Source organism: Anarhichas minor, unplaced genomic scaffold, assembly GCF_050575085.1.
Source record: "Anarhichas minor isolate MPS153535 unplaced genomic scaffold, ASM5057508v1 ptg000072l, whole genome shotgun sequence".
NCBI classification, from domain to species: domain Eukaryota; kingdom Metazoa; phylum Chordata; class Actinopteri; order Perciformes; family Anarhichadidae; genus Anarhichas; species Anarhichas minor.
Window position 1 is genome coordinate 264,192 of NW_027466518.1, and position 15,289 is coordinate 279,480.

At 42.8% G+C, this 15,289-nt stretch overlaps 2 protein-coding genes and 1 long non-coding RNA gene across 3 annotated transcripts; 1 reads left to right on the plus strand and 2 right to left on the minus strand.

The window, feature by feature from the left end:
- Positions 1-301: 301 nt before the first annotated feature.
- On the minus strand, positions 302-5,837 carry LOC142935189 (uncharacterized). The gene is made up of 3 exons (XR_012947792.1): positions 2,860-5,837; positions 2,516-2,707; positions 302-783 (listed from the first exon to the last, which is right to left on the minus strand). It is a non-coding gene; the product is annotated as an uncharacterized LOC142935189 (long non-coding RNA).
- Positions 5,838-6,522: 685 nt separating this feature from the next.
- Positions 6,523-11,292, minus strand: dnaaf10 (dynein axonemal assembly factor 10). The gene is made up of 8 exons (XM_076079379.1): positions 10,769-11,292; positions 9,492-9,592; positions 9,241-9,371; positions 9,053-9,154; positions 8,826-8,941; positions 8,369-8,503; positions 7,243-7,340; positions 6,523-7,162 (listed from the first exon to the last, which is right to left on the minus strand). The coding sequence occupies exons 1-8, from the start codon at positions 10,952-10,954 to the stop codon at positions 6,955-6,957; spliced, it is 1,077 nt and encodes a 358-aa protein (XP_075935494.1). The 5' UTR covers positions 10,955-11,292; the 3' UTR covers positions 6,523-6,954.
- A 266-nt stretch (positions 11,293-11,558) lies between these two features.
- pno1 (partner of NOB1 homolog) lies at positions 11,559-15,230 on the plus strand. The gene is made up of 7 exons (XM_076079381.1): positions 11,559-11,835; positions 13,155-13,301; positions 13,377-13,460; positions 13,730-13,790; positions 13,891-14,008; positions 14,864-14,934; positions 15,048-15,230. Exons 1-7 carry the CDS (start codon positions 11,665-11,667, stop codon positions 15,113-15,115), a joined length of 720 nt encoding a protein of 239 aa, XP_075935496.1. The 5' UTR covers positions 11,559-11,664; the 3' UTR covers positions 15,116-15,230.
- Positions 15,231-15,289: the final 59 nt, after the last annotated feature.

Consider the following 15,289-nt stretch of genomic DNA (forward strand, 5'->3'; position numbering starts at 1 on the left):
ACTCCACTCATCCTTTATTCACGAGTCAGCGCTCGGCCTTCACAGGGACTAAGTGCTGGTTTAACTTCCACAGTGAAAGAATCTCTCTTGTGCTCATTTTCAGGAAGTCACAGAGACGGATTGGTATAAGAAGCACTTTGCGTCGTCCAGTTGTTTGGAGATAGAGACCAAACACACACTGGAGGTAATCTATTCTATTATCAGTAGACAAGTCGACATTTAAACCACCACCTTAGATAGGCTCACCGTTCATAAAGACCATTCAACATAAAGATGATTGTTTTAAGGAGTAATTGCTTTATTTTAACTAATTGTTTGTTTAAACCTACATATTTCACATTATTGCATCTTGCAGAGATCAAAATCACAGCTGTTAAATACTCACATCCTCCATTGAGTAACTTATTGACTAGTAAAGATACTAATAACTAGTTAACTAAGATAGACTAGTACATAGTAAAGAAAATAAAACACGATCTTGTGATAATTCAAAGTGGGTAAACTTTAAATTCTGTCCAAATTGAAATCAACTTTTTCTTTAGAAAACATTTCTCCTCTTGAAAGTCGCCCTCCTGATATAACTTAAGTTTAACACCACCATATAATATGAGAAGCTGTGTTTCTTTACTTGGTGGGCGGATGATTGTTTTCTCCGCTGCAGCTGCGTAACTGGGAGAAACATCTGCAAATGACAGCAGGAGGAGACGATGTGGATGAACTGTGTGCGTCGGCTCAGGATCACCTGAAACTCTACCGGCAACGTCTGCCCAAACCAGGTATGTTCTGCAAAACAAGTTATTATCTAATTACTAGTCAAAATATATCATAGCAGTCGATATGAGACACAATCACTGAACAATGTCAGTGAGATGTAGGGACTTGTTTTTAGACAAAACATCTTGATGATCTTGTTAAAAAATATTACTTTTGAGCACTACAGGCTCACTACGACACACACAACTTCCTAATACTCGTGAAATATAGCTCCCCCCCCCCCCCCCCCCCCGACTCCACTAACTTTGTTTTTCAATTTTCATGGGTCCAGAACAATATGTATATCTATCAGTATGAATATAAATTCTCTGTAGATGTATTGCCAGTCTGTCTCAGTGACCACCGTCTTTAACACAGTTTATTTTGTGTTGTAGTTAAATAACTAAACAGTCTGGTGAGTATTTAAATGTGCACAGAAGGATCACAGCAGCGGCTCAGCTTCAGACATTTAAAAAATACATGAAAATGAGCTTCCTCCGCCTCCATCAAGACTTTCCAGGCACTCCAGTTTCTCGGCTCACTCGTGCCTCGCTAGCTGCTTGATGACACTGGAGACTGATCCCAGAACAGAGAAGTAACACCAGAGAGAGGTGATGTGAGAGGAGGGAGCGATGGAAACAGCTCAGAGAGATCGTGTTGTATCACATCGATGATATCAAGGCCAGGGAACATACTTCATTTGTAATATTAAGAGACTATAGATGAATTAACATTAGGTGCTTATCTCTAAATATATCTTCTAAATGTTTTTTTGTTACTGAATGGGTTTGTTGGACGTGTCTTTTAAGATTCTCTGGGATATAGAAGCTGTGACATCAGAGCAGGCGCTCTTGCAGAGTGAAGCTGCACTCTCTGAATATTTCATGCAGAGTGAAATCATTCGTAAGCGAAAGAGAGAAGTCGGATAAATGGGATCCTTTTCTTCCTGCGGTGTACTGTGACGTGTTTGTGCTTGAATGAATTCAAACTGTAGAGAAAGAGTTTCATTCAACAAAGTTTGAACTTTTTCACGAGAGCGTCACCACAGTCTGAAACCTTTTCATCCACAGCGTCTGTCAATCAATCAGTCACGTGTTATTCATACATCACCTTTCACATTCAAGACCAATTAATGCCCTCCTCCAAATAAAGTTCAGAAAAACAAATAAATACACATATACACATAAATACACATTTAATAAACCATCATGTAGTTTACTTCAGTTTGCTCTTTTCTAATTAAATATTTTGTATCTTAAAAGAATCTGGGCTTTTTGTGGCAGTTTGTTTTTCTAAAATCTTCATAGAATTAAAAGTGCACTAATACGATTTCTGAAGGTTTATTATGTGAAATGATAAATGTATCGATACTAAACCCCCAATAATGAGTTTGTTGCTCTCTGTGCAGCTTGTTTGCAGCTCTTCATTGATCAGCGTTCCACAACATTCAAAAATTGGATCCACAACTGCACGACAGCCTCGTTCTCAAACCAGCGGAGAGCAAATCACAAAGAAGTGTAGCTGTTACACAACAGCTTCTCTGCCTCCAGTTAGTGAACTCATCTAATGTCTCAACGGGCTCTTAGTTTATGTCGGTTAAATGAAATCCATGACGGCCGTGGTAAACTATCAAACAGATGAAACAGTCTCGGTCATGTTGTTTTACAGCTCTGTAATAATGCAAATGATCTCACAGATATATGCAAATGTTCTCTGGACTTGTTGACCCGTGTGTGCTCACCATGAAGTTTGCTTTGCTCACCTTCCTACAGGGGATGTGTTGCAGTATGAGGATGGCCAGTCTCCCCTCGATAGCCTGGAGCAGGCTGCCGTCCACTATGCATCGGCCATCGGACTCCGATCCAGAGAGGCCAGGCTCCACTTCCTGCTGGGTCTCGTTCTGGAGGAGCAGCACTACGCCACAGAGCTGTACGGCCTCCAGAGGAAGGTAGTTCTGGGCAAAGACAAGTGACAAAGTGTGAGGTTCTGAACAGATGACGAGCTGCAGCAAAACATGAACTAATAGCTTCTTATATCATATTATCAATGAAAGCGTTCCTTATATTTAAGAACAGTGAATTGTGCAGCTGACTCTCAGCCTCTCACCTTCTCACTGGTTCATCTCCAGGCCGACACAGACAGAGACGAGCTCAGCGATGCCAAATCCACGGCGCGTCAGGACGACGTCCTGGCCGTGTGCGAGCTCCACGGTTTCCTCGGCACGCCCACGGTGGAGCACCAGCTGCAGGCCTTGGGCAAAGAGTACCAGCAGCTCAGAGAGCAGGGACAGTCCAGCAAAGCGGACTACGTCCATACTCTCTACCTCTGGCTCTCCAAGAAGTCTGGCAGGGTAACTGTCACAAGTTCATCTAAGTTTACTTCACTAGCTCTAATTAGGAGCACCAGTGAATGTCAAAGAGGGATCCCAGGATATTACTGTCACCATTTACAAAGTCTCTTCAAAGACTTTATAGTCTTTACAACATTTTATAAAGACAGTAATTCTCTTACTTCAGAGTCACAACCAAAACTAATGAGTCACATCTTATCATTTTGAAAATTGAGTGGATTTTTAGAGAGTTGGTGCAGCAAAGGAAACACTAGAAACTGTCACAGGTTACGATACTTATAAGTTATAAAATATGGAATTTTATGGAGCTTGTTATGTAATTTAAGAGACTGCCGTGGCATCAGTAAATGGCAGATGAAACCCTCTCCTTGTTGCAGGACAGCAGTGCAGCCGTGCGGGACGAGGAGGGCCGTGTGCACCGCGCCCTGATGAAGTACCTGGACGCCTGGTCTCTGAGTCCTGACAGCTGGGAGTACAGCCTCCACGCAGGAGGGCTGCTGCTGGAGGGGAGGAGCAGGGAGGCCCTGCAGCTCCTCCAGAGCGGCCTGGCACTGCGCCCGCTGCACCCTGCTCTCAGGTCAGCTCTGAGAAGTGTTGTTGGTAGTAGAAGCAGAATGTGTGTCGTGTCAGATTGATGAAAAACTAAAATAGGAGTACACAATCTCAGCTCAGGTGTTGTGTTTCATCGCAGCAGCTTTGACCAACCTCTCGACCTGCTCCTCAAATGTTAACTTCACTATAACTCCTACGTGACATCATGTGATCATGCAGCAGTTGGGACATTGTGAGTTCTCACAGCTGTGTTGTGATGTGGTTGGCTGGACACTGACTCAGAGGTAGATGGAGTTGGAGAGGACTTATTGTGGTGGAAGGGAGACGGGGTGGAGAGAAGGTGGTGGTGGAAGACAGACTGGTGACGACTGGCTTTCAAAACAACACGAGAATAATTCTTAGAAAACACAAAAACTATCTCGGCCTGAACCAGTAACTACAACGGTAGATGAGACAATGATCTGGTGACAACTGGGAGGAAAGACACGGCTGATAAACACTGGGGAACAAGCCGGAGCACGGCCACCTCCGTGACAATGTGGTCCTCATTAATATGTAAAACTACAGAGCCGGAGCCTCGTCAGCATCTCTCCTGTGTGGCCTTCACTGTCTCAGGTTCTTCACAGGACTGGCTCTGCTGCAGCAGGACCAGAAAGCCTCCGAGGACACGGAGAAGGAGGCCGCTCTGTTCTTACAACAGGGACTGGAGCACTTTGTCAGCCAGCGCTGCAGCAAGAGGTGTGTGTGTGTGTGTGTGTGTGTGTGTGTGTGTGTGTGTGTGTGTGTGTGTGTGTGTGTGTGTGTGTGTGTGTGTGTGTGTGTGAGAAACACAGTAACATCTACAGTGTCACACATACTGTACATAAAAACCCTAGACCTCTAGATTTGGGTTTCCCACAAACCACCATTTTTGTCAGTTACTGGAGCCAGAAAGTCCACATTTTTTGGGTTAAGATTTATAGATCTGATTCTTTAGCAGCTGAAAAAAATAGCTACTTCCATTTTGGGATTTTTAATCAAGGAGCTATAGTCGTTCACGGCTGTTTTTTTTCGTGCTGCCAATCTTCTTCATGGTTTTCTCTACAGCTGGGTGGAGCAGCATCCATCAGACCCTCTGTCCGGCCTCAGCCTGCAGTTCCTGCAGAGGAGGACCCGGTCCAGGGTGGGGGGCAGCAGCTGGAACCAAAGCTTCAGCTCTTCCCCCCCCCAGCGTCCATCATCAGAGGGGGGAGAGCTGCCCAGCATCCAGCCAAACCCCCTGCAGCCAGGTGAGTCACGCGCTTGGCCTACGTGTTGTGCGGTTGTTTGTTCGCACTGGGTGATTTCCCGTGTGATGCTTACTTTTCCTCTCCTCTTTCCTGCTGCATGTTTATGTCGAGCTTCATGTGGTCGCTTCACTGGAACAAGTTTACAGGTTTCCTCGTAGAAGCTGCAGTGAATTATTTGAATGAAGGAAACATTTACAGGTTTTGAGTTTGGCTACGATTAAGTGTGTCAAAAAGAAGTCCTGACTGTTTATTCAGTCGTCTGTTGTTTATCAAAACATAGATTTAATTCTGTCATCCATTCCTAGGTTTATGTCTTATGTGTTGTGTCCTGTAGGGGGAGAGCTGGAGCAGCAGCAGCAGCAGCAGCAGCCAGGCCAGAGAGATCAGCCAAACCGTCCAACAACTGCACTAAACCCCAGCTCCCCTCCAACAGGTCTAAACAGGACTGTTGCCCCGAAAAGGTTGAGACAGCGGCGGGTGAGGAGAGACAAAAGCATTGAGAGTGAAAACCTTTCTACCCCAAAGCCAACAAATGAGAAATGAGAGCTGCGTCACCATATACTAAATTCTCAATCTAAGAGATGACTGTTCACGTATACACAGATATACACATGCAGACATCTTTAAGTCGGTTCTACTTCCTGTGTGAATCCAGAGCCGGCTGTGGCTGACCGGGTGAACCGCGTCTCTCACGGCTCTCGGCTGGGTCTTGCCCGAGCCCTCTCCCGCTCTGCAGACGCCCACGACCGGGCAGAGCAGCTCTACCGGGAGGTCATCTCCATGGCACCACGGGTCAGCGGTCCTCTGCTACATTTCCTCCCCAGTTTAACGCCCACCTACCTGTGTGACTTGGTGATTAAGTCCAGAGGAATGGTCCATTTTTCAGATTTTGTTATTTTGGTCGTTTCAGACTAGAGGAAATAAAACATTTATTTTACTACTTTGTCTGTTTGTAGATTTCTCCTAAATTCACCAAAATAATGCCTCATGTGCATTAAGCAGGTCCATGACGCCTACATCGAGCTGGTTCGGCTGCTGGAGCCTTCAGACCCTCAGGCTGCAGTAGACGTGTACTGCAGGTTCCCTCTGAGGCCGGCGGAGGAGCAGAGCTTCGACGACGCCTTCATCTCGGGAGAGATCGTCCGCCTGCTGACGACACTGGAGCTGTACGACCACGAGCAGCTGGGCCCCAACCTCGTTGCACACGGCAAAGTCATGGGCCTCAGTAAGTACTCTTTGTGTTTATGAATACGACAAGACTCAAAACCGTTGACACGTTCAAGCATGTGTGTCAGTGAGACCGCAGCAGTCGTCCTGCACACATTGAATCCGTGTTCGTAGGTTGCATCGACAAATACATCGAGATCTTGGATGGAAAGTCCATGACGGAGCTGCTGAGGAGCGTCTACGCCGGGATCCACGACAGACCGGAGAAAGACTAGGACCTTCAGGACTTCTTCCAGTTCAGATGCTGGATATGATGATGATGATGATGATTGTTTGCTTACTGTTTACCCAAAAGACTGGAGTAGCTGGTAAGACTCTATTGTGTGTTCATACAGTAATCCTCTTGACGTTAAAGGAGACGTTCATAACAAGTGTTTTCTCCAAAAGGCACATTTAATTTCTCAATAAAAATCATTTTAAAAGTGACAACTTCAACAAAACAGAAGAAGAAGAACATCGGCCAACAGTGCAACAAAAGAGAGATACAGAAATTAAATCTTCATCCCAAAGTCTTCTTCCAGAACTCATTTCTTCTTCCCAATAAAGGCTTTTCAACAATATGGGGAATCGTTGTGTTACAGGAATATTTCTCTGCACTACAGGTTAACTCATTTAAGAGACACAACGGAACAACAGAGGATCTCAAGTTCATTTAGTAAAATGGTTTTCTGGTTGGACCGCCACCAGGACCTGCAGGAGGACGTCGTTGTCTTCTAATAAAAGACGAGTGAGCCTCACAGAAGTGATTCACTTCCTGTTTGTGTCTCGTGGCGATCTGGACCGTCTCTGTCTCGGTCTGCGTCTTCACGCCACGTTGAGTTTGGTGACGATGAGCACGCGGACCGTCTGGTCGAAGCCCGAGCACACGCACAGGCCCTGCTTGTCGGGGCTCCAGTCCAGGCTGGCGATGGGCTGCGTGGACAGAGTGGCGTTCTGCAGGAGGGTGACGGAGCCGGCGACGCCCTCCTCCGTGTCCTCAGAGTCCATCCTGCTTCTCTGAGCCGGATACTCGCTGGAAAGGAAATGTTTTATAGTAAAGCAGGAAACCTGAACAGAACAGAACCTCGTCGTAGTTAAAGGTGAATCACTCACTATTTCCACAGATGTAAGTTCCCTGCTCCCCCTGCAGTCATGAAGATTTCTCTGTTTTGGGGAAGATGCTTCACCTGCCAGATGGTCGACTTATGGGCCTAAAACAAAGAAGATGAATCCGTTACTTCCTAAATTAATTCCCGGCACCTCCAGAGACTGTGACCCTGAGGAGGAAACTCTAAACCACTTTAAATGTCAAAGTCTTTGTCCTTTATAACAGTTTAGACTTTGGTTTTAGGGCTGCAGCTGTTGATTAATCGGCTAAAACATACGTGTGCTTAATTAAGGAGCAAAAGAAAATAAGACGGAACAACTATTTGGTTTTTCTTTTTAGAAAAATTTACATTTTCCTGCTTTTATTGCATGAAATAATATTATCTGTGAACACTTAAACCATTTAGTGCATTGAAGTGCTTCCAGACTAACGTTTTTCACCACCGGCCCGAAAAATAATCAAATGAAATAAAATGAAATAAAAATAGTAAACTGTCAACATTTCTAAATGTTACCCTTTTACTTTGTTATTGTCATCTGTCGTGTTTTAAGCATAAAAACAATGAAATTATAAGGAAGTAAATGATTGTATTTTGATTTAAATATCTGCTTGATAAACAAAGGTCATTAGTAGTTTTAATTGAGTATTATGTCATCACCTTCCCCATCGCTCAACTTTCTCTTTTGTTTTCTAGCAAAGCTGCATCACGTTTATTATAATACGTATCATCCAGAGCTCTGTGGAGCTTCACTGATATCTTCTTCTAGGAACCTCATGATTCATCGTTGGAGACGCTGGCGTGCCAACTGTTGATCGCTCAGAAGAACTGGACAAACATTTAGAAAGCCGAGGCCTCTGATCTCTGGGACGTGGCTAACACCTGGGCCGGGCTCTAATGCTGCTTTAAGTGTGTTTTTCTACCGTTTTCCCACAAAAAGCCAAACTTCTCTCTCCTCGGTGTCATTTTTGGCGAGTGTCACAAAGCCACAGAGAATATTAGACCGACACGACCCCAAAACACATGCAGCTGTGAAAACGTACCACACAACTGTTTAAAAATAATAGCAGCTATAATAACCTCACACATTGGAGCCAAACATCCGTCTGGCTCTCTCCGCTCGGGTCAATTACCTTTTCTGACACGGAGGCGAAGCCCTTGGTGGGGTGCTGGGTCCTCGTGTCAAAGACGTGGAACTTTCCCTCCAGCGAGGTGGCGACCAGCTTGTTCATGTTGATGTCTTTCCTGTCAAACTCCACGCAGCACACCTGGTCGGGAAGAAAGAACAGTTCAGCTCCTCCACAGAACTACTCTCCTTACGCTCTCCAGACTTCTTCTGTGGTTTTATGTGCAGTGTAACTGGGAAGACATCTCACAGCTCTGTTGTTGCAGGTTGGAGTGCAAAAGAAACACAACCTCCTAATAAAAACATCAGCTCTAAATGTGAGGACTGCTCTTTGTGTTTCAGAGCTGAACCGCTCGCATTGTTCTTATTTCCCTTCACAGATGGTTGTAATGTTGTTCCCGTGGTGCCACTCTGTCTACACGACTTAAAGAGATCAAGAGGGAAGTCTTGAGCGTTCTCCTCACCCCGTTTTTGATGTTGGTCTCCCACCGGAGCGACATGTTCCGCAGGTCAAAGAGTTTGATGTCCCCGTTGTCGTAGCCGGCACACACACAGCGGTCCTGGTCGTTGAAGGCGTGGCCTGTAGCGAGAGGGTCAGAGGTGAAGGAACACTTATTATCCATGTGTGTGCTTGGAAAACTGGACCTAAAAACCGCCGCGGTCGTCTAAAAGTCGTGGATGTTTCACTCACCGAATGCAACAGTCCAGCAGTCCCTCTTGGTTTCTCCTTCCATGGGCTCCATGTTGGCTACGGGCGAGTCCTTCTGTCTGGAATCCCACACTTTAACTGTCCCTGTAACGTCCACGGGGAAGTTCACACTCCAGCTAACGTCTTCATGTGACTGCTTTGTGAACTACGTTAGAACATTTTGCTCTTACCGTCTCTGCTCCCGGTGACTATCTCAGGGGCGCCATCGCCGACCCCCAGACCGCCCACAGCATCGATACTGTTCACGATCTCTTTGTGGGCCTTCACTGAGTACACTGAGACGTCGGGCATCTCCAGGTTCCTGTGGACAACAGAAGCATCTTAAACAGGATCATCTCCTTCAATTCAGTCATATTATCTTCTTTATTCAGCACATGAGGTGGTTTGTGATTAAAAACCTTCATTTTATTGAATAAAATACCATATATTGAGATTTCCATCAAAATCCCCAGTAGCTATGTGTCTTTGCTGCAGAGAGGAGGCCCCAAATGTGCCACACTTTATGGGTTTAGGCTTCTCTACCTGAAACACGAGAGAAGCAAAGCTTAGTTTAGATCCACGAATGTGACGATGCAACAAGCAGTGAAGTAGCAGGAAGGAAGGAAGAGTCTCGATGAGATTAAAGTCTAGTTACGTCTAGAGAAACGTGAGCAAAATGACAAATGTCTGACAGTTTATTTAATTAATTAACTTTATATATATAGTGTGAATGTTTTTAATACTTCTATTGCGGTGCTTTTATTGGTTTTGTGAATGTTTTTAGGACAGATTGTGGAGAAATCATAATTCTCGCGGTTGAGGAAGTTCTTTGTTATGCTGTCACTCATGATGACACGCCCCTCTCAGTTGATACCACGCCCCCCACGTTAGATCAGGGTCAAAAGTCTGAACTGAAAAAAAGATTTGAAACCGAAAAAAAAAAAATGATTTGAATCTGAAAATATAAAATCTGAAAAATATAAGAACTCAAATATCAAAATATATATGAAAGTGAAAAATTAAGAAAAAAAATGTATTCCAAAAAAACTGAATCAAAATTATATTCAACCCAAAAAAACTTTTCGTTCACTTATTTTTTATTTTGAATACATTGCTGTATTTTTCAATGTTCAAGACCACAACTTGAACTTTCAGGTTCAAATTTTATTTTCAAATGAACAAAACTTTAGACCTGGATTTAGCTCCATAGAAGTTGAAACCGGAAACGATCCTCGCGATACCGTCCACCGGAAGTTGGAAATGAACTTTTTTTTCAAGTTGGAATAAAGGTTAAATATTTACCTGCAAAGTAGTAATACGTGTTTGATACCTTCATTTTTTTTGCATTAAATCATACTGGGATGTTTGCTGAAATTGATTGGATGTGGCACAGCCCTACCTAGAACATGTTCCACCAGCCGCCAACTATACTGTCTGTATATTATATTTCAGTTATTGTGGATTTTTTACTTATTTATAATACAAAAATATTTTACTACGTCTCTTGTTTGCACTATCCACTATGCTATTGTATGTGTGTTTATTTATACATTTATATTTGTATATTAACTTTTGACTAGTGACGTCAGATGTCACTAGCATTTCTTGCATGTTGCTATGGGGACATTAACCGTTAGCTAACGCAGAGATTAAGCCGTTTACATGATGTACTTCTGAGGAGAATAAGATAATAAACCAGAGTGCAGTGATCAGCTCTACCTCCTTGATGAGCTGAGCCTCTCCGTGCTGAACCTCGTATATCTGCATCACTCCGGTTCCTCTCGGAAAGTTCCCCAAACAGACGAACCTCGAGCTGCACGGGATCCATTTACTGTCGAACACCGTGTAGTTCAGACCCTTCTGGATGTGCGCGATGATCTGAGGCTTCGCTAGTGGCGACGACATCTTGATACTAATAATAATAATAATATGTAAAGTTGTTCTTGTCAAAGTTTCTAGAAGATCCCGTCCACTTCAGCTCGCTGCCACAACAAATGGGACCGGTCCTGCTCCAGCTGAGCTGAACGCAAGGCTGCCCAAAGATATGCCTGACCAAATGTAGAAACCTCTTGAGAAATTCTACAAATTAAAACACAAATATAATATGTCTGGATATTTTATTACCCCAAAATTAGTTATAGTAACCAACTGAGACATATTTATTAATTACGACACGATTCTTAATTACTTTTTCTCTACAGGCGTCTACGAAGTGGCAGTTTGAGTCCTTTTCTAGTGAAAGTTTCTTGAAGATCCCGTCCACTTCCGCTCGCTGCCAAAACAAATGGGATCGTCGTCCTCCAGCTGAGCTGAACGTGAAGGTGCCCAAAGAGATGCCTGACAAGAAGTTTACATTTAGTAAATGTTCCACGTATTGAGAGACAAATATAATGTATCTGGATATTTAAATACCCCAAACTCAATTATAATAATCAAATGAGACATATCTATCAATTAAGACACGATTCTTAATAATTTTCTCACTACAGGCGTCTACGAAGTGGCAGTTTGGGTCCTTCCCGTCGCACCAGGACACCCTCATGCCTGTGTAGCTACCACCCGGCATCACTTTTTGACTGTTTAAATCTTAATTTTTAAAACTAGTTTCAGGCGATATGGACACTGATAAAAACGCAACCATCGAGAGTCCAGAGGACTCGGGGTCTTTCACGACCGTTAAGTCTAAAAAGACTCAGAAACGGAAACGTGAACACGACATGGACACGGAGGAGCACGTGGCAAGAAAACGACCACAGTTTCCACCAATATCCAGCGACAAATTAAAGGTAAATACTATACATGATACTGTATATATATATATACTATGTATAGTACTGTATACACGTGGTCTGTATGTTGTCTCAATATAAATACCATTACGTGTTTATTTAGTGTCATTTGTCTCCGTCACAAAGAAGCTAGTAGCTATTTATAGTTAGTTTAAATGTGTAGTGTCGTCATGTGACTGCTGCATGTTGTACAAGTGGTACTAGTACTGCTAGTATTCACATCCTTTACTTTAGTAAAAGTACATACTGTTACAAGTAGAAGTACTGTATTATAACTCTTAAGTCAAAGTATCTTAAGTAGTATCAACAACATACACAAGTATTTGTAGTAAAAGTACTACTTGTGCTGTAAAATGTTGCTTATTAATGTTATAAATGATGTTTGTGTATTGATATTACTGCTACATTAATGTGTTTGTTGCATTTTGTTGCTGTAATGTTAGATGTTTACGGTTGTGCTCATTGTATTTCAACTCCTTTTTATATATTGTTAGGTAGTAAAATGTATACAATCAAAAAGTACAAGACATACAATAAATCTAATCTGAATTCATAAGTGCAGGCAGTCTAAAAAGACTTATTTTGGGGAGTGGCAGAATATTTATTTAGATTATTTCAGCTGACGGTGATGTAACACATATTTACAGCTCAGCTGATCTCAGATGCTTTTTAAGAGTTTACTCCGTTTAAGAAGTCGGAGGGTTTTTCTGAACACTCAAAGGAAACACTTCAAATTTAGTGCAGTTAAAATACAATGTTTACCTGTGAGATGTAGTAGAGGAGCAGTATGAAGTTACATTAAATGTAAATACTAAAGTACTTAAGTAACATGCTGAGTCACGTTCCACCACGGGGAACCAAAACACAAATAACTGTTTTCTTCTTCTTATTATTATTAAGACTTTATTTTTACTTCCCTACACAATACTCAACAACACTCTTATATAATATCTGCAGTCACTAGATACTTTAGCAGAATACGTTATTAAGAGCAGATCTCTACCCATCAGTGAACGGATTAGTGAAACCGCCCACCGCTTTAAAATTAACATTCAAATGAATGCATCAGTAACTATAATGCTGACACGGACAATAAGTCACTGACAATATTATACCGTGCTGCTAATACTTCTTTACGTTCTTTAGGGAACGTGGCTGCAAGACTTTAACTTTTAATTGTTTTTTAGATTTTGTGACTTTCGCCACCTAAAATGTGATGCAAGTAGAACCTCATGTAGTGCCACAGAACACCGTTTACTTCCTGTATTGTCTCCGTTTGGTGACGGTGGTTCTGTGTTTGGTTCTGTGTGTTTCAGGGACCGGATGAGATGCGTAAGATCTCCGTCCCGGCTCACAGGTACACGCCGCTGAAGGACAACTGGCTGAAGATTTTCACGCCCATCGTAGAAAACCTGCAGCTCCAAGTTCGGTTCAACCTCAAAACCAGGAACGTGGAAATCAAAGTGAGTTCTCATCACGTTGACTTTGAGCCTCTTCACAATAACAGCCGATTGTAACGTTTGTTTTTATTCTTCCAGACCTGTAAAGAGACGCAGGACATCGGGTCGCTCACTAAAGCATCAGATTTTGTCAAAGCGTTTGTTCTTGGATTCCAGGTCGAAGTAAGTAAACTGTTTTCATTTTATGGCTTTAAAGTTTTAATCGTTCAAACACAGCGACACCAACACAGATACATAAACTAGGCCCGTCAGACAGCATAACAAAATAACAATCTTAATCTTATTATTGAATCTCACCACCAGAGGACAGAAGGTTGAGGTGTTGCTGTCGGATCATGTGATGTTTTGGAGAATGACCTTTGACCCTCGTTTGATTGTGGTATTTGTGATTTATTTAATTGTGACGTAACACTCACTCTTCCTCTCCTCAGGACGCGCTCGCTCTCATCAGACTAGACGAGCTTTTCCTAGAAAGCTTCGACGTCACAGACGGTAAGAAGACGACGACGTGAAACACGTTTGCTCTGAAACTCGACGTCTAATCTCTGTGTTTGTTTGTGTTTAATTATTTTCTGACGTCGTCTCTCGGCAGTGAAACCTCTGAAGGGAGACCACTTATCCAGAGCCATCGGCAGGATAGCGGGGAAGGGAGGAAAGACCAAGTTCACCATCGAGAACGTCACCAAGACTCGCATCGTGCTCGCAGAGACGTGAGTTTATTAATCACTGAAAGGTTATTTCACTGTTTAACTAAACGCTCGGACTAAAGAGAAAGTCGGTTGCCGCAGGACTGTAATAATCGCGTCCAATCATTTTATTTTGGCCAAATTTGGCATTTGGGTGACCTACCCGTCTGCTCACCCGTCTACCAACCAGCGCTGCCCTGGTTCTACAGATGTCGTAAAAACGTTTATGTTCATCACGAGATCATTGGACGTAGTTACCAATGACAACAAAGCGCTCGTCTCTCCAACGCTTTCTGATCCTAAACCTCGTCTCCTACTGAATTACATTCACATACAACTAAACTTCACTCTCGATGACGTTTGGAGGAAACCGTCGCAGTTTGAAACCGTTTTATTTAACACGATAATGTCAATTTACACAAAACAGGCAACAAAGTACTTTATCTACAGAACAATTACTTATAGTTCTACACTCTTCTCTTTAAATACACACACGACACTTTCACTTACATACTCTTGTTTATCATATTTCAATGTAGATTTTCTATTTTTAAGTTATGTCTTTTACTTTTGCACTGTTTATGTTTATCTGACTGAACTCCATACGAGGACTTCCACAGACTCCTTAAAACTTATTTATACGTAGAAAAAAACCGACAAAACGACCTCATTCAGAATGAAGTTTTGTTGTACGAGAACGTCATTTTTAGGCGTTTTCACTTTGATACTTTATAAAACGTAGCTTCCTGTTGCAGAAACACACCACTGATATTATTTACTGCCTTTATAAGAGGAATGTTGTGATGTGATGTGCAAACCAAAGAGACGTGTCTCATTACGAGTTTCTCTAACTGAAACATTTCATCCGTCTCTCAACAGAAAAGTTCACATATTGGGATCTTTCCAGAATATCAAGATGGCCCGGACAGCGATATGCAACTTAATATTAGGTGAGAAACATATTTGTTTTTTTATATTTGAGTAACACAAGTACAACAAGATGTTTGGTGAACTCTCTGGATCCACATGAAGTGACCTTTTTAACCCTTTTTGCCCCAAACAGGAAGTCCACCTTCAAAGGTCTACGGTAACATCAGGGTGGTGGCCAGCCGGTCGGCCGAGAGATTCTGAACTCTGATTGGCTGCTGTGTGCGTTGATCCCGCCTCTCATTGGTTGACTGACGCATCAGGTTCCTCTGTTTTGCGACACATTTAAGTTTATGTAAATAAATCATTTCAATCCGCACCAACAGCTGGAGTGTCATTTTGTGTTTTGGATCGTTTGGTGATAATTAAACATTCTGC

Bases quoted from the DNA above. Each gene is read 5' to 3' on its own strand.
- pno1 (XM_076079381.1), top strand. From the start codon at position 11,665: ATGGACACTGATAAAAACGCAACCATCGAGAGTCCAGAGGACTCGGGG. The intron at 13,302-13,376 runs GTGAGTTCTCAT...TTATTCTTCCAG, and splicing joins CCAGGAACGTGGAAATCAAA to ACCTGTAAAGAGACGCAGGA. The intron at 13,461-13,729 runs GTAAGTAAACTG...TCCTCTCCTCAG, and splicing joins TTCTTGGATTCCAGGTCGAA to GACGCGCTCGCTCTCATCAG.
- dnaaf10 (XM_076079379.1), bottom strand. From the start codon at position 10,954: ATGTCGTCGCCACTAGCGAAGCCTCAGATCATCGCGCACATCCAGAAG. The intron at 9,593-10,768 runs GTAGAGCTGATC...CTCGTGTTTCAG, and splicing joins AGGCTCAGCTCATCAAGGAG to GTAGAGAAGCCTAAACCCAT. The intron at 8,504-8,825 runs GTGAGGAGAACG...CTTCCCGACCAG, and splicing joins AGACCAACATCAAAAACGGG to GTGTGCTGCGTGGAGTTTGA.